The 24872-nt window shown below is 32.5% G+C and overlaps 2 protein-coding genes across 6 annotated transcripts; one reads left to right on the top strand and one right to left on the bottom strand.

Moving 5' to 3' along the window:
• Positions 1 to 2840: 2840 nt before the first annotated feature.
• On the bottom strand, positions 2841 to 14135 carry LOC129302274 (abscisic-aldehyde oxidase-like). Of its 5 annotated transcripts, XR_008591233.1 has the most exons (12): positions 13698 to 14134; positions 10935 to 12635; positions 10166 to 10425; positions 9839 to 10048; positions 9374 to 9592; positions 6854 to 7819; positions 4905 to 5000; positions 4696 to 4794; positions 4308 to 4497; positions 3841 to 3919; positions 3652 to 3727; positions 3265 to 3314 (listed from the first exon to the last, which is right to left on the bottom strand). XR_008591233.1 is itself a non-coding variant. In XM_054941041.1 (11 exons), exons 3-11 carry the CDS (start codon positions 12412 to 12414, stop codon positions 3094 to 3096), a joined length of 3741 nt encoding a protein of 1246 aa, XP_054797016.1. In that variant the 5' UTR covers positions 12415 to 12635; positions 13464 to 13510; positions 13698 to 13837; the 3' UTR covers positions 2841 to 3093. The 5 variants fall into 5 exon arrangements, 4 of the variants coding, with proteins under 4 accessions (XP_054797016.1, XP_054797013.1, XP_054797014.1 ...); XM_054941041.1 differs by lacking the exons at positions 3652 to 3727; positions 3841 to 3919 and adding an exon at positions 13464 to 13510 and having other exon boundaries at positions 2841 to 3314; positions 13698 to 13837; XM_054941039.1 differs by lacking the exon at positions 3841 to 3919 and having other exon boundaries at positions 3171 to 3314; positions 13698 to 14135.
• Positions 14136 to 15629: 1494 nt separating this feature from the next.
• On the top strand, positions 15630 to 17189 carry LOC129302273 (17.6 kDa class I heat shock protein 2-like). Its single transcript, XM_054941037.1, has 2 exons — positions 15630 to 15742; positions 16759 to 17189. The coding sequence occupies exons 1-2, from the start codon at positions 15640 to 15642 to the stop codon at positions 17157 to 17159; spliced, it is 504 nt and encodes a 167-aa protein (XP_054797012.1). The 5' UTR covers positions 15630 to 15639; the 3' UTR covers positions 17160 to 17189.
• The last annotated feature ends 7683 nt before the right edge of the window (positions 17190 to 24872 follow it).

The following is a 24872-nucleotide window of genomic DNA, read 5'->3' as shown; positions in this document are numbered from 1 at the left end:
CTACATTTTTTTAATATCAACTCCAACATATGGAAGTTAATAATTAAAATATTATTTTTATATATGCTTTGTTATTTTTAAATAGAAATATTCAAATATTTTTTTTTTGACCAAAAAATATTCAAATAATGAAAATTAAATTTAATCAACCTTTCTATCAATCTATAAAGGTAAGTCCGCTTTTGGTAATGAGTTGTCACTTGTCGGGAACGTTCAAAACGGAAACGTCGCAGTTCATAAGTATTATACATTTATATGAGAAAATTTGATTCAAGACCCTTAACTACACTTAATGAAAAAAATGACCTCTAAAATTTTGAAAAATCACTTTAGACCGGAATACAAGTTACAATATATATATATATATATATATATTGTTATATATAATTAAAAGTATTCAATGGTTCAGTGGCAATTTTTTTTTTTGGGACACCCCTTAGATTAAAAATATTTTTTTTTTGAATCAAATCACCCCTTGACCCCTTTCTTGAGTTGATTCATTATTGACTATTTACCATCGTTAGAGGTTCGATAATGATGGTTTTTTTGTTTTAATATAAAATTAAGGGTATTTTTGTAATTGGACTAAAAAAATTAATTGTCATTGAAGCTCTTAAGCCTACAAAAGAATTTTAGATTTTGGGCCCTATATGCTATTAATTTGATTCTGAGGGCCCTCATTGAAATTCTTCCAATAAAAATTGGAACAAGCTAAAACCCAAGGTACGTAAAATCGGACCAGTCACTGGTTAGTGGTTTAATTAGGATTGAATCGGGGATTAAACTGTTGGCAAACTGATTATGATTAAAATAATACAATTTAAATAAAAAGATATTGATTATAAAAATATTCAACTAAATCCAACCACTAAAAAGTCTAACAATAATAAAATATAATATTTTAAATATTTATCATTACAATTACAACCCTTCATTCATTAAAAAGTCTAAAACTAATATTCATCAACACTAAAGTTATCATTAAATTCATTCAAATTTTCAAGTTTAAAGTAACAATCAGCCAAAGTAAAATAAAAAATGCAAGGAGGAGAGGGAAGAGAAGATGACACACGAGTTATAGAGACTGACCTAATGCAAAGAGAATGCGAGCACGAGCTAGGATGTAGAACACTTCAACAGTGAAGGTGAGAAGAGAAAGAACATTGATGGCGGGACAAGACTCACAAAGACAAATATTGGGATGCATTGATTACAACATCACTCAAGCATGAGCTGGGATGTGAAACTTGAGCATGAGTTATAGAGTGAAGTTGTCGAGTTAGGTTGTATGCTATCAACGACGAGAAGAACTACAGCATCTAATTAGGTTTACGGCAATCAGAGATTTATAGTGAGCAAAGAAGAAGAGATGGAGACGAGAGTAATTGGCTGATTAAGTTAGGGCGAGAGACGAATGTCTACATTGATGCACTTTACTCTACCTCTAATTTCATTGTTCATTTCTTTATTCAATTTCAGAATTTGAAAACTTAAAAAAATCCCCCCAAAATGATGTCATTTTAGGGGTTTCATGAAAAAAATAATAACCTAGTCAACTCATTGAGTTAGTCGAGTTATATCAAGTTGATTGGGTCAACCACTGACTGTGTTAGGTGGAAACTCATACCAATAAAGAGACCGAGTCATTAATTTATGGGTTGACCCAGCCGATCCGGTCTAAGCTTTCATACCATGCTAAAACCATATTGCGATGCAATATGGGTTCGGATCGTCTCAACATCCCTTTACTCGGCATCTCAAATTATGCTTAAATCCTATCCGTTTAAATAATCTGTAGGCTCATAATGCACCACATTACAAGGCTTTTCTTTTTTTTGAAAAAAGGAGAATAGTATTAATTCTGGAAAAAAGAAGTTAATAATAATTAGACGTTGGACAAAATTTTTTGAGAAAATAAGTTGTAAAAATTAATTCAAACAATTACAAACAGACATTTCAATTACAAATTAAAAGTTATATTTAAAATTTAAATATCTTAAAATTTTTTTAAAAAGAAAAATGATAGCACTGAAAATTTAAAAATAAATTGTTCACTATTCAAACATATTTTAAAGGGAAAATGATCCTTAAGTCTTAAAAAAATATTTAATGAATGTTGAATTTTTTATTTTCTTTTTTTGTAAAGTTAGATGCAAGTATTTATTTAAATAATTGCAAATTTTAAAATTTCAACTACAATTGAAATTTTTGTTTACAATTGATTGGATAATTTTTACAATTTGAAGAAATTTTTTAAAAATTTAATTATCATTAATTTACTTTTCCAGGACTTAACTGATATTTTTCTTTTCTTTTCTTTAAAATTTTGTGACATGGCACATTATGATCCTATAGATTACTTAAAAGGGTGGGATTTAAGGATGCCAAAAGAAGAGATCAAAGATCAATCTCCAAACAATACACATTTCTTTAAATTAAATGATAAATTGACCCTTAAATCATTAGGTCAAAAAACATCTTGATTCTTAAACTTATTTTTTTAATGCAAAATCTCCCTTAAACTTTAAAAAATGAGGCAATTTAACATTTATTTTTAACAAATATTAAGTTTAATTGTTAGTTAATACAAGAATCAAAAAGTGCAAAAAAAAAATAACCTAAAAAAATTACAATAAAGGAGAACAAAAAAAATTATAGAAAATGATTAAGAAAACTGTTAAAATTTTTTTTATATTCATTTCTATCATTTTCTATTCAACTCATTATTAAAGTTGATTTTTATTAATGACAAAAGCTAAACTGCATCATTTTCAAAAATTAAAAGAAAAATATCATACCAAAAATAATTTTAAAATCCCTAATGTTTTTGAACAAATAGATTAAGAGTCAATTTGCTTTTTTATCTCATAACTTCTATTATAAGTTGAAACATGGTTTCAGCTTATTCTAATTTTTTTTTTCAAATGTGTACAAAAATATCAAAATAACAAATAAAAATTGCGTTATTCTTAAACATCCACCTTTTTTATCTCTATCAATCTGGGGATGCAATATATAGGATGTAGTATTCTATTATTTTAAAATTATAGCAGCAAAATCAGATTATTTGTTGTTCCAGGAGAGAGCTTCTTTTCACTTGTTGCTCAATTTCCACTTCAAGTATCTTTCCACATTGTCAAGTCCACAGAGTTGCTTTACCACAGGCATGGTTGCAGGGACCTCCAACTGGAATGTAACAAAATCAGAAGCATCTGAGTTGCTCCATGAAAGCAGCTGTTTTCTGGCCTCTTTAATGGCCGCTCTAGTAGCACAGTGGACCGAAGCTGCTAGAAGCAATGGTGGTTCACCAGAAGCTGCAGCAGGAAAAGGAAAAAAAAAAGAAAAGAAAAAAAAAAGCGCCCCATTTAGCATACAGAATAGAAATGAATGAAATAAAAAGGCAGAATAAAAATACTTTTAAAAAATATAAAATGACTATTTCTTTTCTCAGTACCTCCTTACCTAAGGACTTGAAGCTTTGGATGATTCCTAGGCATATTCTTAATTAGGCAGTTCATATTAATAGGCTGCAAAACTCTAGACTAGCTTAATAAAAGTATCAATCGAAAACCTAATCCCTGGATTAAAAGCTCGAATTGAGAAATCAAATCACAACAACTAATAAATAAATAAATAAAGAAGCATTTTTGCCTTTGATAGGAAGCAGGAAGAATGAGAATGAGAGAGCATGCTTTGGAATCTTCAATCAACAAACTCTTTCCATAGTCTGATGCAAGTTGCATAGGTTGGTTAGTTATGATTCTAATTAACTAAACACGATAACTGAGTATAACAACTATTATGTTTATTACTAACTACTAGCAGAAAATAACCCCTTACTACTTTCCCTTTATGCCTAACAGCCTTCGCCTGTCTTTTAATTACACTTTATCATCTTTACCCTGCAAAAGCACAGAGACTGAACGAAAATGGACAGCTTTTAGTTTATGTATCAGCTCCCATACCAGGATGTATTTGCATTCATACGCAAAGCTTATGCAGGATTATGTGAAGAGACAAGCCAAAAAAGCCTCCAAAACAGATTCAAGTTACCAAATTTCTTTTACCCCTGACGCAAGTTATATCAATGAGTAATGAGTTTCAAGTCATCAACCACTCAATTTTGTCCTGCTCTTTTTAAATATTATCCTAATCATACCATCTATTATTTTCCAACTGCAAAACAGTAGTAATTTCAAATAACAGCATCAACGAAGATAAGAGCCAGAATAGTATTGGCAACGAGAGGATAAAATACAGTTACTATTTTCAAAATGTGAGAAACACAGAGAACCTGTGGACCATACCCTTCGAAGAGAGAATACGTTCTTTGTGATGACCGCTGTTGAGAATTTCCACATTGAACTGTTTAGGTATCGTGTCTATTGTTGGTATTTTGTAGTTCCAAGTTCCATCTGCCAATACTAATCCATCAGGATTTGTTTCATATTCTTCTAGCATAAAAAACCCTAGCCCCTGGACAAAGGCTCCTTCAATCTGAAAGCAGAAATTATAATTTTTTTAAGAGTGTGTTAGATATGACAATTTAATGATCTGATAACTCTAGATAAACAACTAGCTCTATCCCTTGTGCACTCCGCACAAGAAACTTGGAATAAAAATGCAACTAAATACAGCATAAAGGATAATAGCAGAATAATTGGACACTATAGTTGGAATTGAGAATTAGATCACCTGTCCTAAATCCACAGCTGGGTTGAGACTCTTTCCACAATCATAGAGGATATCTGTTTGTAAAACTGTTGTTGCTCCAGTCAGGAGATTTATTTCCACCTGGAAAACGTTCTCCAACATTTAGCTCAGCGTTATAATTAATTTGGTCAAGTAATATGGTTTGTATAACATGACTTGCTGGTAAGGAAAAATATCATAATATGGCTTACCTCACTTACAGCAGCGCCATAATTTAAGTAATTCATGGAAGTGATACCAGGGACATAAAAAGAGGTTGTTGATAAGTTCACAGCTTGCAAGTGTGCCTGCATATTAATAAATTGATGGTAACATGTGGTAAGTACATTCTTCATGGTGAGATAGGAAACCAAGAGGGTATTGCATGGTTTTCTAGTAGAAGATAAACCTAATTAAATGGGGCTACCTGGGTTCTCATGAATTACTAGCATCTAAAATTGCCATTTATTGCATATAATGAGGACAAAAAATGAAACGCCAGACAGGACATATTTTGTTCACATTTATAATACTAAGATGTATGTATCAACATGAATTGGACAACACAACTACACAAACCGTTCAACTTGGCATTTGAAAGAGACAAATGCACAATTGCCACAATCAACATAAATGGTTTATCAATATGAATAGTCCGGAAAGAAGGCAATTTAAGGAACTTCATGGCAATAGAACGAGCATGAAATGGAATTGTACAATTATTACTTGAATAAGTCTGTTAAATAAGTGTTAATATAGTTGCTAATAAAGAAAGTGATTTTGTGTTCTATGAATCATAATTAAACTCTTTTCTTTATATATATATATGTAAGCTCCATCGAACTCAGTGATTAATGTAATGGGATTCTGTTAAGGTTTCTTCTACAAGCTGAAGATTATCAGATCAGGTATCTCCAGGAGAAAAAACCACTTTAGGAGGTCTAGGCTCCCTTAGTAGCTGTGCTTACATTTGATTCTTCTATGTTCAGGACACAATATAATAGCCTCAATATAGCCACCAATCTACATGAAGACGTCAAGAAAGACGGATGATATATCTTGGAGCCACACCCCTTGGGCCGTGGCCCACTAGAGAGAGAGAGAGAGCCCGGGGTAGAATTTGAAAGGGGGTATATTGTGACAGGGTTAGGGGAGTGCGGGGGTAAGCAAGGTTTTGGCAAGTTTTGGGAGAGGCTCTAGCCTCCTTGAAGGGTTTCTATCTTTTCCCTTTCAATCTTTCTTTTTGCCTTGTTGCAGCATTTTACTGTAAACAGTAGCTTTTGTTAATTCCTGTCTCTTTCCCCTGTTCAGAGAAGGAATTAAGCCTCAACAATATATTATTGTTATCAATTTCTATTGGGCTCCAACCATAAAAAAATTACATTCACAAGCATTCCTATAAAGCGTACAAAACCAATGCACTCACCTAACAATTAAATGTTCTCCAGACAATTTCAAATGAGAAATATCAGAGTTAAAAATGTCTGAATCTGAAGCAAGGAATTCTTATTGTCAGAATGATGCTGTCACGCTGAGGACAACAGTAGCCAATGAAAAATTATTCCATTTAAACCAATAATGAATTCCGTTAATCATGACGTCAAAGACAATTTCTCCAACAGAACCTTGACCCACAAAGATGCCTACCTCTATCATGGAATAAAATTTTGTTTATTTATCCATCACAGTATAATATGGACTATGGACTGAAGAAATTAGACATTGGGGTTATATGATTTTAATAAAGTTCTTTAGCGTACTAAATGGAATAATGAATTCCGTTAATCATGACGTCAAAGACAATTTCTCCAACAGAACCTTGACCCACAAAGATGCCTACCTCTATCATGGAATAAAATTTTGTTTATTTATCCATCACAGTATAATATGGACTATGGACTGAAGAAATTAGACATTGGGGTTATATGATTTTAATAAAGTTCTTTAGCGTACTAAATTGTGCTAGGTATAGTGCACGCCCTTCTTTATATAAATAAATACAGAGGCAACCACACAAACGAGTCAATAAGTCAAGAAATGTGTGTCTTTCTCTGTGTTTTACAATTGCAAATACATAGTATTTTCTGAAATCCTTATGAAAAGGGCAATCCGCAAATATAGGTGCATCTCCAATAAAAAAATATTTTCAAAATAAGGCTACCTGAAAAATAAGCGTCTCCCATTTGATGGAATCCATTTCCTTTTGCAGCTTTTCCTTGAGAGGCCTTAATCTCTCAACCAAGACATTGCAGCAAAGCCGAACTGCCTCACAACTTGACTCTGACGTAGTGCTCCCAGAAGTAAATCCCCCTTGAATCATGCTTAAGGTATCAGATTGTACAACCCGTACTTTATCTACAAGGTTCCCAGTGTTATCACATTGAATTGCATTGAGAGCAAAAGCAGCCATTTGTTTTACTTTCGTCCAGAGGCCTTGACCCAGTTCAATTCCTCCAACTTCTACAACCACAGATCCATCGCTTAAAATACTTGCCTTTCCAGGAGTTGGCCTTTGACTCACTGGATAAACAATAGGTACCCGAGATATGCCCCTTTTCCTCCAAACGTTAATTTTGTTAAACTCTTTTACCCTTTCAGTCCTCTGATCAAACGATGCAGAAACAGATAACTTATTCCATATAGAAGGCAAGGCATACTCGACAAGTTCACCTGAAGATCCCTCATAGAATGCACAAAGACTTTTGTATGTATGGAGATTAATGCTTCGAACAAGGTCAACATCCATTGAAAGTGTAGATGCCACATGTTCTATAACAGCTTCAGCAATAAAAGATCCCTGGACGTCCCCAGGGCCTCGCATTGCAGATCTACTAGGACAATTTGTTTTACATACCTTAATATCAAAAGACAGAGCACCCCAGTCATACTTTTTAAGTGCCCCAACTACGTTATGTGGCATTATTGGACTTATATCTGTATATATCCCTGCATCTACCAATATCTTGAGTTCTAATGCAGTAATTTTCCCATTATTCTTGAATCCAACACTATACGTTATCTTCATAGGATGCCTTCCTCCAGCCATCATCATATCTGTCTTGCGGTTCAGATACATCCTGACAGGGCGATTTAGTTTCTGTGCTGCAAGCGCACATGTTGTAGCAACCTGAAATATCTGAGCATGAGTACTTGCGCTAGATTATTGTGGAAACACCATATACATGTATAATGTCAAATTTCTTAACATATATACACAGTATTTTGGGAGTTGGGGAGGAGTCTGAACATAAGGAAGGACAGAAGAGGGGGGAAAGGAGGGTTGAATGATAATACCCCTTCTCATTGTGTGAATGTTTAAAATTAACAGGATAATAGAACTAAAAAAATTCAAAACACTGTTAACACGTGTTGACAAATTTCTCCTTTCAGTCCAGTATTTTTACAAGTTTATCATTCATTGAAATGATTAACAGTATAATAAGCAATAAGAAGAAAAAAATGTATAACAATTCATTGGGGGAAAAAATAATGTATAACATGATATTTAATTGGTTCATAATTTCTCCTCCAAAATCTCCAAAAATCGCAGGAACTTCAAAAAATTTTCATAATTTATTGTCTCTTGTCTATTGAAAACTAAAGATAAATTCATCATTCCTAATTTTTATTTTCGTTTCGAATCTCAACTTATCTCTCTTCTTCATTTGAAATTTTTTAAACTATCCAAACAAAGGATTTTAAATACATGAATTTTAAATAAAAAATCCAAATTTATCAATCCAAATGCTACCTTAAGGATTTTGGAAGTTTAGTTGAAAATCCTTGGATCTACTCCCCTATCTATAATAAACTACAAAGCAAGGGAGAGGTTTCAATGAAAACTTCCTTTCTCCTCCATTATCCCAACCCGAATATACCCCAAAAGGAACTATACATGAGAGTCAATATCTTATACTGATCTGATATTTCAGCATCTAGCATGAACCACTTATTATGCTATGTCTACAGGAGATCACTGGATTACACAACATGGCGTGATATAGAACATCATTAACAACTGAAAAACATATAATGTCACAGAAAAAAAGATATTTTGCATCCCAATCTTAACTATTCACATTTGCTAGAAGCTTTCAACAAATGTCAGCTTGTAATAGGACTCTTTTTCTTTTAGGCCAATCTGGTAACAACCATCACTCTGTCATCTCATAGCAACATTATCTATGAAAGAGATTACACTCAACAAAATAAAAAAGAGAATATAATTAAAAGAAAAAAAAAGGTATGCAACTAATTCACTTGTTCGTATCATCCTTGCCATTCCTCCTCACCAACAGATTCATTGGAGGCTTTTCCAAACACAGTACCTACGCTGCTTTTAAGTAATGTTACTTCAAACAGCTCTGATGTTCAAATTTCTAATTGATTCTACTTAAAAAGCACAACAAAGTAAAGAAAAGAGATTTCTTGGATAACCTCTACACAGTAAAATAAGCAAGTATCAGGACGTATTTCCACAGGCACCTAGAGAATCCAACCCTTAGAAAATTAGAACCAAAGAATCTTGTCTTCTAAATTTATTAGTGACTCTAAAATGCAGAAGCATTTGTTCATTCTAAACTCTTAAGTATTTTTAGTTACTTTCAGACTAGAAAACTGAACTAGATGTAACAATAAAGCAGTAAGAATGTCAAACAACAAAGTGCCACTGGATACTTACAGGTATAGATTTTATGGCCTTTCCACCAAAACCTCCCCCAACCCTTCTTGTAATTACACGAACATTATGCTCAGAAACACCAAGGCATCTTGCTATAGTAGAATGCATAAACTCAGGGCACTGAGAAGAACTGTACACCACCATACAGTTGTCTTCATCAGGTACAGCAAGAGCAGTTTGGGTCTCCATATAGAAATAGTACTGTGATCCAAGTTTGATCTGGTTTTCACATTATTCAGATATCAAAAGGGATCCAGAAATACCAAAATATTCACAAAAAAAGCTCTCTTTTTTTTTATTTGATAGATGATAATGAATAAGATTAGTCAATATGAGCTTCTCAGCACCCATCATTCATCAGTAGTCTCAAAATCAATCAGAAATAGAAGAGACCACAAGGATGGCAAAGGAGAAGTGGAGTGAGAACAAAGAGCTATACTATGTAATACATGACATTCCATGTACCTCAGCAGAAAGAATCTTGTGATCTGCTTCAGCCATTCCTTTTGATAGCTCACCAACATGTTGTGGATATAAGAAAGGTGGAACTTCAAAAAGGCTAGATCTTTCTACGGCTTCTTCTACACATAGAATAGGTGACCCAAGATCCTCACATTCATAATCAACAACTGCAGTGTTTGCAACAATATCTGCAAGTTTCTGTGTATCTGCAACCTAAAGAAGTCATTCAGTAACTAAAATGGAAGGCATTCATGTCATACTTTATTTTCACTATGACTGAGCGGAAAGCTCATACAGTAATGGACTAAAATGAGGAATTCAAGAACTCACCACAACAGCAAGACGTTCACCAGCACATCTAGTGATCTCATCTGCAAATAAAGGTTCAATGCCAAATATAGTCTTCGAACCAATGTTCTCCCCACTTTCAGGGATGTCTTGTCTTGAAATCATTGACCTCACTCCATCAAGTTGCAATTCAGGCTTCAGCTTTATACTCTTTACTCGTGCCAAAGGCTTTGTGCTATATATATATGCTCCATGTAGGCAATTTGTTGGTGAAGGAATGTCATCCACAAACACAGCCTCACCTATACGACTTATTTGTAAAATAAATACCTCTTACTGAACAGAGATGACAACACTAAGTATAAATAGAGGACAGGAGGCAAAATAAAAAATAAAAAACAGAGAGAGGGGGGGAAATATAGTTAACTAGACAGAACAGTGAAAACATGATATTGGCATCAATAATATGCAAACTATGAATCCAAGATTAATTAGAGAACTGGAAGGAGATTTTTCAATTTTGGTGAATCTGACAAAGATGGTAATCAGTGATAGGATACCAAAATATGACTCACAGTCTACTTCAAGCCAACAGAAAGGAAGAGACAGACAGGTATGATTTTTAGGCAACAAGTTATCATAACAAAGAAAATGATGAAGTTTCTTTGCTGTAAAATTGTACCTTGTATAAATTAAAATTTTGAATTTTTTATTGTGATAATTAAAATTTGAAGTGGTTCACTACTTTGAACATTCTAAGGAAAGGCAGCCTTCAGTAAGTTAAACTACTAGTTTCTAGCAGAAAACAAACCTGAAGCTTGTAATGCAGCTCCAGATTTCATAACTGGCTCGCCAATGGGAGAATACTCACTACCTAATTGAAGGACTTGCTTTCCAGATGACAGTAAAGTTGGAATTGTATCATGATGAACAAGCATCTGGTTCTCTTTCATTTCAGATGCTCTTGCAAAAGAAGAACAAGAATATCCATTAAAGTGTCTTTTGAAGATTTCAGCAGAACTTTCAATCAAGGGATTAAAGAAATCATAAAGAAAACCAGCCGCCAAGCTTTCTCGATAAGCAGCCCCTGAGGTTGCATCTTCAGGTACTACAGTGGCCTTAAGCAAGTTGACAGCTTCATATAAAATCCCAACATCTAGCAGCTTCCCTACTAGTAGTTCCTCAACCATTTTCGCTCTAACTGCATGCATAGTTCCATAGGTGCCAAAAGACAGCCTACAAAAATCAATCCTGGTCCCACCAGATTCATTGCATGGAGAAACCTCAGCCAAGAAAGCAGCACTTAAATAGGGCAAGGCATTTCCAAGGGGTCGAGGAGCAGCTCGGAATGTTTCAAAGAAGAATTTAGTTGTGTGTTCTGAAGAATCATTTTTAATGGAATCCCAACTTGGGATTTTAACACTTAAAAGCACACTCCCCAAACCTAATGGTGGTCTTTCCAGGAACTCCTCTAATGAAAGCCATTCGAAGTGTCCACTGGTCCATACGTGCACCACTGCATCCACAGAAAGAAGTATTGCAGCCATATCTGAAGGAAAATTGCTCTTTTGTGCCATTACTAAATTACCACCTACACTGGCTGTATTCCGAATAAACCCTGATGCAATTTTACTCATATGATCAGCAATTTTGTCAAGTACCATCCCAAACTCCTCAAGAAATCCACTTCTTCCCTCTTGCTTTAGAGCTTCAATGGCTTTAGATATTGTGACTGCTGCTCCAATTTCAATCCCTGATGCATCCTTTCTGATCTTCGAGAGCTCAAAAATGCCACTTAAATCAATGTACATATCAAAGTCTTGTATGTCTCTGTAGTAACCCGTACCAGTATTACCAACCACTAGTTTTATCTTGGTTCCAACAACCTGGTTTGTGTCTAATAATAAAGTCTGAAGTTCCTCTAGATTAGTAGGATTATGCCAACTTTGTCTTTTAGAAAATGAGAATACATCAGGCTTGATTTCATTCTTCAAAAACATTGGAAATGTTTTATTTTTATGATTATGGTCATAGTGCGGCAACCTACTAAGCATTACATCCTTGGTCTCTCCCATTTTCCAAAATGAGTTCAGCCCCAAATCCTCCATATCAACATCAGCTGCAAAGCTTTTGCAGGCATCAGCAATGGATCGATAGCCTGTACAACGACAAAGGTTCCCTGAAATAGCCTTTTCAGCCTCATTAACTGTCACTTTTGAGAACCCAGAAGGAGAATCTGGGCGATTGGTCTTTTCAGCATTGACCAGAGCCCCAAAGAGAGAAACACACATCCCAGGAGTACAAAAGCCACATTGAGTGGAATGGAATCCTGCAAATCTTTCATGAATTGGATGGAATCCCTCTTTACTATTTCCAATGCCTTCACTTGTTGTTATTGAACACCCGTGTACGCTACAAAGTAGAGTGAGACAAGAACTTGCCGTAAAATCAATTACTTGGTCAAGCACAGGATCATATTTGGAGATTAAAACAACACAAGCGCCACAACCACCTGAAACCAATTATGGTCAGAAATGAAGTAACAAGAAGAACAATTGCAAGTTAAACAAAATCAACACATTGATGGAAGAAACATCAAAATACTACAAGAGACCACCTTTGTCCTTAGTGCTCATTAAACTTAAAAAAAAAAAAAGAACCTGAAAACATAATAGGATGATTTCTTGTTTCTTTTTCCTTTTAAAGTATGAGATAAATAACATCTATTTTACAAGAAAGTCTTCGTATAGCGAAATAATAAAAGCATTGAATCAGTGGTGCAGTTGTATCCTAGTTTCCCGAACAATGATCGCAATGAAACATGTTTCAATAAGAGTGATGTCCAATTAATAAAAGCTCATACAATCAATATCCATATACTGGATAAGATCAAAATCATCCATCACTAAGTATTTAATATTCATTTATTTGACATCACCGTTAAACCAGAGTATCTATCAGTATTCATTTACTATTCATTAAAATGATATTTTTAAATACGCACATATTGTATATCTTTTCAGGCCATGTTTTTATTTCGAAAAAGAAAAATTGAATATCACTGTACATTGGGCCAGGAACATTTTACTGGTTAAATGGAGAACAAAAAAAGTTTTTAGAGGCAAGCCAAATTTCAAATAATTTATTTTATGGCATGGACAAACCATTAGAAATCACAAAAGTTATCAAGGGTTTGTGATAACATCCGTTAAAAAAGAAGGAAGAAAAAAATTTCAAGTGCAAGAAGCAATCTTCTGCTATCATTCATATCAGGAACATATTACACTGAGTGCAAGCACTCGAGTACGTTAAAAAACAAATGAGTGCTGGCTAAACTCACAGCTTTAAGAAAACTATCATACTCTGATAGGATTTCACCCCGTGCACCTAAAAAGAGTAAAAAAAAAAAATCCCAAAAAACATGATCAAACAACAGATTACAAGAGGAAGACAAGAAAATCCCAAAATTGAAAGCAGAAGGAATCTTCCGGCGAGAGTGACCACCATAGAAGCTAACTAATTCAACTATAAACTATAAACACAAAATACTCAGAGAGGGTTAAAACAAACTGACCTTCACCACAGCCAAGCTTGACACTCTTGAAGCGAGTCCGACTGCGGAGGAACTCAAGCAAAGTAGTTGAGGGGTCGAGCTCAGAGAGCTCAAACCTCACTCCATTAACAGCGAAAACCAGATTCGCCGTTGTTTCTCGGTTGATCGCCGCCATTCCTCTGGAGGCACCGAATGGTGCACACAGTGTAAGGATAGATCATGTCACCGTCAACCAATTCCCATCCATGCTGGGATTCTTTTCTTCTTTTTCTTTTTCTTTTATTTTGCCAACGGCGTGGATTCTTGCGAGTTGCTACAACAGAGCATTCAATAACAATGCAAGCTTTGAAAGCCACGTGCGACATCTTTTGGATTGGCTTCGTCATTGCACTTGCCCCAACGTCACATCACATGGTCCCCTCAACTCCTCCAGAGTCCATGGATTCGGGACCTGAATTCTTCAGATTCTCAGTTTTCACTCTTTTCTTTACTAGACATTTCTTTTTATAGGATCCAGATCCCTCGTGTTTTAAAATAACTTCAGACTCAAAAATAGCCTGCACCGATAGATCTAGTTAAGAGCTAGCTGTAACTGTAAGGTGTCATCTCCCTCGCTTGAAAGCGTTTTAACTTTAGTGTGTTTGGTTGGGGTTTTTACAGGGAAGGAAAGGGGCTTACTTGATTAAGAAATTTAGGAAGGCCCTCCATTGCCCCTCTCTAAATTGAAGTTTTTTAAAATGGAGTTAATTTTTTTTACTATTTTATCTTTATTTAATTTTTAATATTATAAATATACTCATAATTAAAAGAATTCTCTTTCACTCTCAAACCTCAATTAATCTCATTAGATTTTTTAAAAAATAAGTTACATTTCATCATATTTTATTATATATTTAGTTATTTTTTATAAAAAATTATTATCATTATAATTATTAATTTATTTTTTTACATGTTGATAATATGATAGGATGAGAGTGAATTTTTAAAAAATTATGCAATTTAAATTGAAATATAAAATTATTTTCTATTAAAAAAATTAAAAAATTTTTAAACTAGAATATAAGGATATAATAGTAAATTAATTATTATCTTTCCTCCCCTTTCCTCTTAAATCAAATAAAGAATTATTAAAAATTTCTCTCCTCTAACAAAATCAAATAAGATAACGTTAAATTCTTTTTACCTCTAATGCAATGAGTGAAAAATATATTTATAAAAATAAATATCTAAATTAATAAATATAAGAAATAAAATAATTTTTTTACATATACTAAATTTTTTATATTTTAAATTAATATTAGTTAAAAAAATACTTATATTTTAGACCAAAAAAAGTATTATTTATGTAGAGATGTAAATAAATAGATTAATATATAACAACAATAAAAGGAAAAGAACTTCCTCTATTCAAAAATATAAAATATTTTTAATAAAGTCTCACCTCCAATAAATTAATTAATTATCTTTAAACTAATATTATATTTTTATATTTATCTTTATTTAGCATAATATTTCATTTATAAATAAATCTAATATTAAAGGTATTTTTAAAAAATACATTAATTATAGATTCAAACATTAAAAATATCTTACATTTTTTTAATATCAAATTCCTAAAAAATGTTTTATATTTTTTTAACTATGTGTACATCTTTTGTTTTTCCTATGCTTTTCATATATTATTTTTAAAAAAATACATTTTATATTAAAAAAAAGAATCACATAAGTCTTGAGGGGGAATTCATCGACAGAGAAGGGAGAAAGATAGAATCTGTGTTTCCAATCATACAAAGTTTTCTAGCGTTTGATGCTACCGGAATGCGTAAAAACCTGAAACCATGTCTGTACGAAAAGGAAGATAAGACTCAAGTTCAAAGAAAACACAAACACAAGTATAACTTCATATATATATGGAGCTTTCAATTTCCAATAGCAACGTATAATCAAGGAAGAGGCACAAATCATGAGTTCGAAGGCAATGAGAGAGAGCGTATATGAGGATTTGGAACCAACTATTAATTGGATTCATGGAGAACAAAGTGACACGCTTGTTTTTCTGCTTTCAGGTTCCATCCTTTCCATACTCTCTCTCTCTCTCTTTTTTTTTTTTCCCTCTTTTTCTTTTTCTTTTTTAATTTAAAACCAGGGTTTTTTGAGTTCTTTTAATGAGTTATGTTAATGCAGCCATATGAGAAATCTGACTCGTGGGAGCCAGAAAGAAGAGAAAACGTCTTGAAACTTTAAGTAATAAAATTAAGAATATTACATTTTCCAAAGAATAATTTTGCACCATATGAAGTCCAAACAAGATACTAACTTGGAAAAAAAAAATTGAAATTGTAATTGTCCCCATTATAGGATATGGAAACTTCAGTTTCCTTCCATTATAAATTTGGCCTCTCATAACAATTTGGTTTCTCATATTTTTATTTTTAAATTATCATTTTAATCCTTTAAATTTCAAAACAAAAATTGACCATTAATCTAATGTATAAATTATATTAATGACTTGATATATATATGTGGTTAAATGAAAATAAATTAGCTTTTAAATCAATTTAAGTTTTATTAATCCAATCCACTTATGTTCTGCTTTGTTCTTTTATTGAAAAAAATTACTCCCTCTATTCAAAAATGTAAGCCATTTTTTTTTAGGAGTTGGATGTTTAAAAACATAAGATATTTTTAATCTTTCGAGGTATAATTATTATCTTTTTTTAAAAGTGCCCCTAGTGATGAATGATTTTATATTTATTATAAGATGTTTAATAGGGGTAAATATATAAAGATGGGATTAGTTTGAAAATATATAACTACCACGAACAACTACTCTATTAGAAGGTAAAATTTGATTAAAAATATCTTAAATTTTTTAATAGAGAAAGTAGTTCTTTTCATTAATATGTAATCTAGCTAACATCAATACATCCTTCCTCTTTAAATAATAAGGATCAAATTGATAACTAAAACAATTACATAAAGAATTAAATTGATAAAAATTAAATTTAATAATAAAAGCAAATTCAAAGGGTGAACAGTTTCATTATCAAAAAAAAATTATTATACATTTGTAAATATGCAGGATTTAGTAAAGAGGAAATGAAGGTTCAAATAACATCAAACCATGTGCTGAAGGTGAGTGGTGAACAGCAGGTGGCCGAAGACAAGGGATCAGTTCTACGTCGGTTTCACAAAGAATTCTCAGTACCAAGGGATATAGACATCAATCAGATAGGTGCTAAGTTTGAGGATGGGAAGCTATATATCAAGCTTCCGAAAGCCATGACAAAAGCTCAAAAAGTTTCATCTGGTGATCTGCTTGCAAAGCATAAGAACCTACTAGGGCGGAGCTTGATTGCATTCATGGTGGCCTTCTTGTTGTTAGTTTTGGTGATTATTGGGATTAGGGTTCGAAATAATAATGACTATCATCATGTCTTGGAAGATCTGATATCTAAGACCTGTTCATGGATGTGGAATTAAATTGATCACTTTGATCTTATGCTTTCTTTATATTTGTTGTTGACGGTGAAAATGTGACATTAATTAACAATTTACATTGGCAAACAAAAGACGCATGTCTTCTGCTAGCATCAATACGTACCTACTTTCTCAATTGTGTTTTCTATTCTAGATAGTAGATGTAGATCTTTTACCATGTTATTATTGGTAAACTAGTTTTAATTTATTCCTGTGCAACATATTTAAAAACTTTACAACGATATAATATTTGAAAGAAAAAAAGTCAATTACTTCTTAGTTCTTATTATAAAGATTTCTTAACAACAGAATTTTAATTAGGGAGAATGGAAAAAAAATACGTCGAGATATGCAAATGACAAATAGATACTGCAAAATGTAATAATTATTTGCCTCCAATTAAAAATGTGCAAAAAGATGCTTGTCATTTTCTATTCAATTGTAATCACTCCTTTAAACAAAATAGTAATTTTCAAAGGATAAAGATGTATTTTTGCTCTTGATATATTTTTCGAGAAACACCCAATATCTTAAAATTTTTGTTGGAACAATTTTGCCCCTAAAGTTATTAATTTTGAGCATTTTTGCCATTTCCATCAAATTTTCTAACAATCAACGTTTGAGATCAACGTTAAAATTTCAATGGAAATAAAAATGTTACATTTTAATAACTTTAAGGGTAAATTTGTTCCAAAAAAACTTTACGGTATTGAATACTCCTTGAGAAATATATCAGGCAAAAATGTACATTAACCCATGTTCAAATCATAACTAATAACTGATTTTTCATATTTGCATTATAAATAAAAATGGAAGAAAACAACTTCTCATTTTTAATTTGTTTTCTTTTAGTTAATAGCTCAAACAAAGTGGTTATTGATTTCTTTTAGTTGGACTTGATTGATAAACAAATTATTTTGCAGAGAAGTACTTATCATTTACTATTCAACTGTAGTCATTTCTTTAAACAAAGTAATCATTTTTCAATGTCACTAAGTGTGTGTTTGTTTTTTAATTTGTCAAAAATTCATTTAGTAAAAATTCATTTGACAAAAGTTAGTATAATGAAAGTCAGTTATTGTGACAAAATTTAATTTATATTTGAATATATTTTTTCAAAAGCCAGTTTAAAACACTAAAAGTTGTTTGAATTATGATGGTGAAATGTGGTTTTGAATGTACAATTACCAAAAAGAATATTAACTTACGATAATTTGTAATTTTTGGTATACAAATGTAATATATTTAAAATATTTAAAAAATATGATAAATATTTTAAATAATATAAAATTTGATTTATAATGTTAAAAACTTGATCTTTAATTATTTGTACTTTTAAAATTTGTAATTTTAAAAAAATGTGATAAAGATTTATTATTTTTATTATACATTAATGCTAAAAATTAACATAATTAATTATTTAATTTATAATGCTAAAAACTTGATATTTAATTATTATTATTATTATTATTATTTAAATGATAATTATATTTTTTAATGAATTAACTATTTTTTAAATAAAAAATAAGAGATTAAATTTAGGATAGTATAGTCAAATAAGATCATACTTTTTAAAAGTAACAAAATGTAGCTTTTAAAAAAGCACATTTAGCTCATCCCAGAAGAGCTTTCAGAAAGCACATTTAATCTTTTTAAATTATACCCAAACAACTTTTCACATCTCAAAAGTGAGAAAATACTTTTAGGATGTGAAAAGTGCAATACCCAAATGGTGCCTAAGCTTTAAGTAGTTGTACTTGACTTATGAACAAAATAATGACAAAAAAGAACTTGTCATTTTTTAGTCTATTTTAATCAATCCAAACAAGGCAGTCATTGATTTTTTTTAAGCTGGACTTGATTTATAAACAAAATTTCTAAGAAAGATTTGTGGGCAATTTTACCATAGTTTCATTTAAACTTTATTTTGCTACTAAAAACTACACTCTCCAAATCTAATCCAAAAGCCCAACAAAGACTTTGATCTGGCCTTTAATATAAGATCGCATCCACTTTTGGAGACCTACTTGTCTATTTCCAAAAGCGGTGCTACCTCTTTATCTTTACTGGTTACAACTAAGATTTGAGTCATTGGTAGCAAGTTAGACATTGAAGATTACTTCATGTATATATATACACACACATTAAATCAAGAGGCTAAAGTGGAACATCTGAGAAAATTAAGCATGATTTATTAACCTAATAAGTGTAATTAGTGCATTAATGAGATGTGTGGCCAAATGGGCCTAATTGGTGTAATTAATTATGATTACAGCCCTAAAAGTGAATCTGAAATGAAGTCAGGCCACCCGGGCAAGAAAAGAGAAAGAAGAAGTAAGAGGAAGCCCTTTATGCCAGATGCCATGGCATGTGATCAATCCACCGTGGTGCACATAGGCAGATTTAAATGTAACAAGCTTTTTTGTGCCATGTATCACAATGGGAGGCTGCGTGTGCTACGGCACATAGCCAAAATCTTAACTTTATTAGTTGCCTTTTGCATGTGAATCAAAGAAGAGTGAAGGGAGAAAACAAAGAACACGCCCAATACTCTACTGAGGTGTGACCTTAATGATTGTTGATGATAGTTTGAAGCTTTTCAATACCTAAGGTAGGTAGTTTATGCATCTCTCTTCATTTCTCCCCCATATTTGTAAAGATTTGAGTTAAAGTTGAGCTGCAAAATTAATTTTTGGTCCATAAGAGCTATGGATCTGAACCTATTTGTTAAAATGAATACAATGAGAATTGTTTATGGTAGATAAACCCTACATTAATGATTTTATTAAGAGTTAGTTAGGGTAAGTTATTTTTATGCAAATTTTGTAATTAATATGATTGTTGGGAGTGTTTAAGGCTCATTAATGGTTGTTTAAATACTCAATGGTAGTAAGGTGAGTCAATGAAACCTAGTGAATCCATTGGGTATGAATACATGGTAAATTATGAGATTGATAGAATAAAGAATGTGAAGATTAATGTTAGTAAACCCATAAAATAGGATAATGACAATATCCTTATGTTTTAATTGTAGATCATTGTTATTGGCATCATTCAAACTTATGAGAAACTTTGGAAGTTGATATTTAGAGGGGTAAACCTTTGACCTCTCAAAGGTTTAAAGTAACCGAGAAAAACCTAATTTATATAGTTGAATATTAATTAATTATTTGTTAAAAAGGGGTTGATTTGAATTATGAATTATATTTTGAAACTATTGATGCAATTTGTGGCAAATGTTGAACTTGTGAAGTTGTGGAATTATTTTAAAAATGAAACCCTTATGCATGCTATCTATGAATGATTGTTATTTTCAATTGATAGCGTGTTGTAAAAATGGCTAATTGATATGCGATTTGTGGAATACATGAGTTTGGGTTTGCAAAATTAATATGACATGAATTAGTTGAGTGGATGCATAAACATGTGAGTTGTGCATGGCATGATCATTAGTGAGAGTTCGCATAAGGAGGAAGTAATTGTTTAAATCCACGTGATATTGGTAGTGACCATTGGAATTGGGAATGTAAAATCCCTCACTACTAAACACAATTAATTAAATAAACTTATGGTAATCAAAGGATTAACCCATAAAGGTGATTACCAAATTTTAATTCAAAATCAAGGAATACTAATTTTTCTTAATAAAAAAGAGTCTAAATCAATCATAATTTCTTATATTATAGTGAAAATAAGTTATGGAAGCATAGGATATATCAGAGGAGTGAAAAAGAATGAAAATAGTTGAAAATCAATAAGTTTGCTATGATATAGGATAATGTGTCGTGGCTCGTACACGCTGCACCGCGGTGTGTTACTCTCTATGCCATGCGCCATGACTCAAGCACTCTACACCATAGTATGTTGGATGCAAATGATAGCAGATAGTAGAATCAAGGAACTTTCAATGTAACCTAATTCTCTATCTGACGTCTGAATGACTTGATATAGGTATCTATGAAAATCTCTTTCTATAAACTAATTAATGGCATGGGTTTCATTTTTAAAATAAGTCACACCAAGAAGTTAGATACTCAAATACATTTTTACCACCTTTTACAACTTTCACACAAAAATGGTGTCCAAAACTCATAAACAAGTGTCAAAAGCTATTCCTAACAAGCAAATCATATCCATTAAACCTAGGACTATCAATACAACACGTCACACGCACTTAATTACCATTAAAACACAAAATCACTCCTTAACCCCTTTTTCGCCAAAAACAAAAAGGGAGCAAATTTTCATTTCATTGCATTAAAACCAATCTAAACATATTCAAAACATTATTTATACACTTGCACTAGTATCTTTGCCTTATCAACATATATATATATATATATATGTCATCATACACAATTACTCAAGGGCCAAAATACAATTCAAATATTTGCAACAATAAAATGGTACAAGTACAACGCTATGCAACCTAGAATTAGCAATCATATTTTACTATATAAAATAAATAGATACAAGAGGCATACTAAAGGAATACACAGATTCCTAGGCCTTAGTAGCTATGTCCCTCTTAGTACCAGAGCTAAAGCTTCAAAATGTTAAAGAAAAAGGGTAAGTCTTGCTACTCAGTAACCAAGGTAAAACCTACCTTATACAGTTATATATCAATTGTAAATTAAACATATGCATATGAAAATAAATTCTTAAACCATGTTCAACCACATATCAAAATTTATCAATATACCTTTAACCCATTTACATCTCACATACATTAGGTATATTGTCATAATACATTTAGACATGTGATCATGACCCATTATCCATGCAACTTGCCACATCACAATCATGTGACACATCATAAGTCTACATGGGCAATGATTAACCAACTTTATACCCTTCTGATTTCCTCTGATTGAAACCATGGGCTATAACATTAGATAGGGCTCTATCTGTAACATCTCGAGTTTTAATTACCTTATTAATTAAACTTAATTAGGGTAATTAAGTAAATTGAAATGGTGTGTGGCCAGAGAGGTCTAACAATCATGTTTGATGCTATTTTAGCCCTAGTTATGAGTCCGGCATCGAGGCAGTCCACTCAGGCATCGAAACGAGAAGAAAAGAAAGAGTTAAAGTTGCTGTGCCACATGCCGCGGCGCATAAATCATCCACTGTGGCACATAGCCATCTCTGAGTGAGGGAGGACCTCTTTGTGCCATGCGTCACGATACGTTGTGCGTCCGCTGCAACGCATGGCCATTTTCTACACTTTATCAGACGTGAAATGAGATAGAAAAAGAAAGAAAAGAAAGGAGAGAAAGGAGAGGTGTGCTAATGCTCTACTAGGGTTTGCTTGGGGATCACTTTGAGAGTATTTTGAAGGCTACAAATACCCAAGGTAAGTATCATACCCATTAATCTCCCTTTTTCTTCCACATTTATGAGTTTATGGTTAGGGTTTGATAGTGGAAGTGGGAATTCGATCCACATAGGTTATGGATTCAAATTTGTTAACTCGAATGGAGTTAATGGGGGTAGATTAGAGTATTCAAACTTTGGTATGATGAGTTTTGGTGTTTTGGGTTATTAGGCACCATAAATGTCCAAAAATCTCATTTATTATGGATGGTTGGAAGTTTATGATGCCATTAATAAGAATTTAATAGCTCATTAATACTATTGAAAGCTAAAGGTAATTATTAAACCCAATGATTAGGCTCCACCTCTTGTAAGGTAAAGGTTGGGCAATTTAGAAGTAGAAATTGAGGGTTCAATTGTTTAAGTTTGCTGTGTTGATGGAATTCAACTTGGCTGATTGTAATTTTGACTCTTGGTCACCTATTGGAGTGAAAATCCAAACTTGGAAGCTAATTGATTGAGAGGTAAACCTTTAACCTCTCAAAGATTTGAAGCAACCGGGGGAAAACTCTACTTTGGATAGTTGTATGTTAATTAATTGTTTGAATGCTAATGGTGAATATTACATGCATGAGATTGATTTTTATGTAATATTATACATTAGTTTTCATTGAGTGTATGAACATTTGATTGAACACAATGTTATTTTGGCTTGAAATGCAAAATGCAAAGTCAAAAGGATTTTATTATGAAAATGCTTATGTTTTGAAAATTTATGCAAAGATGAGTCGAGATATTTGTGTGTTAGTCATGAAATGAATTTGAGAAAAGGATGGGGATACACACTTGGATAAGGCAAGGTCGTGAGCCTAACGTGGTTGTGGTATAGTGAGTAAATGAAAGCGAAAAAGTAAACTCAAGTGAGTAATAATTATGGCATGATCAGTAGCAGGAGTTCGCTTAAGGATTTAGGAGTAGAGAAAATTCATATGGTAATTAGGCTGCCCTCCAATGCACGGGGGCTATAGCCTTGTCTTACTGTTTGTCGAGGGATTGTTCTATAATTTGTCGAAGGATTAGAACCTAGCTATCTCCAACGGTTCAATAAGGAGAATAGCCTAGAGTATGAGACACCCTAGGGATTTGAGAATGGAGGAAGTCATGGTCTGAAAGTGAGTTCTGTGATCTTTGACCGAGTCACATCTCACAATTGGTGAGCTTAGGTAGTCCAGTCACACGAACGAAGCCCTAATCCATATTCTAGCCTAATGTTTCAGTCTGAGGAAATAAAGAGGATATAAGGCTGGTTGATCATTGCCTAAATAAATATATGATGTGTCACAAAGCTAAGTGTTAGCAAGTTGCAAGAGTATGGGTCTTATCACATATCTGAGAATATGACGACAATGCACATAGATGTGTGAGTAAAGAAGCTATAGAGTGATAAATGATAAAATGTGATATATGGGGAAATGTTTTATAAATTTGATCTTGTTGTGCATGCAATTATTTTATAATTAATATATAATTGCATAGGGTAGGTTTAATCTTGGTTACTGAGTAATTAGACTCACCTCTCTTATTTAATACTTTTCAAGCTCTAGCTCTGGTGTTGAGAGGGAGAAGACTAAAGAGGTGGGAAATTAGTACATTCATTCTAATATGCCTCTAGTTTTGATGTATTTGTGTAATAGAATATAAATTGCCAATTCTAGGATGCATATTACCTCACTTATACTATTTTGGTTGTTAAAAATGTTAGAATTATATTTTGGACCCTCAGCCTTTGGGTATTTTTTTTCACATATATATATATATATAAGGCCAAAATACTAGTGCAAGTGTATAAATAAAGATTTGAGCATGCTTTGAATGATTTGAGTTTAATAAAATGCTATTTTACCTCCCCCTTTGTTTTTGGTAAATTGGGTTTAAGGAGTGAATTTCAATTATAATGATGTTTCAATGCTTGTGACATGTTGTATTAGTAGTCCTAAGTCCATTGGATTTGATTCAGGTGTTAGGAAAAGCTTTTGACATTTATTGAGGGTTTTGGACACCTATTTTATATAAAAGTATTAAAAAGTGGTTAAATTGCGTTTGGATGTCCAACTTCTTTGTGTGATGTGTTTTGGAAGTAAAACCCATGCCATTAGTTAATATAGGAAAAGAGTTTTCTGTAGACACCTAGATCATATCATTCGAACGTTAAATGGAGAATCGGGGCGGGTCGAAAGTCTAATTCTACTGTCATTTTGACAGCAGAATCAGTGAAAATTCATGCAACACGCCTCAGCACATGGCGCGTGGCACAAAGAGTAACACGCCACGGCACAGAGTACGTCTGCCACAGTGCATTACTCTGTATTCAAGTTCATTGTATGTGTTGTGATGGTGTAT

The sequence above is a fragment of the Prosopis cineraria genome, unplaced genomic scaffold, assembly GCF_029017545.1.
Source record: "Prosopis cineraria cultivar Desert tree isolate PC_DT_omini unplaced genomic scaffold, ASM2901754v1 PC2, whole genome shotgun sequence".
NCBI lineage: Eukaryota > Viridiplantae > Streptophyta > Magnoliopsida > Fabales > Fabaceae > Prosopis > Prosopis cineraria.
Note: the sequence above shows the minus strand (reverse complement) of the source record. Positions and strands in the feature narration are given on the sequence as shown.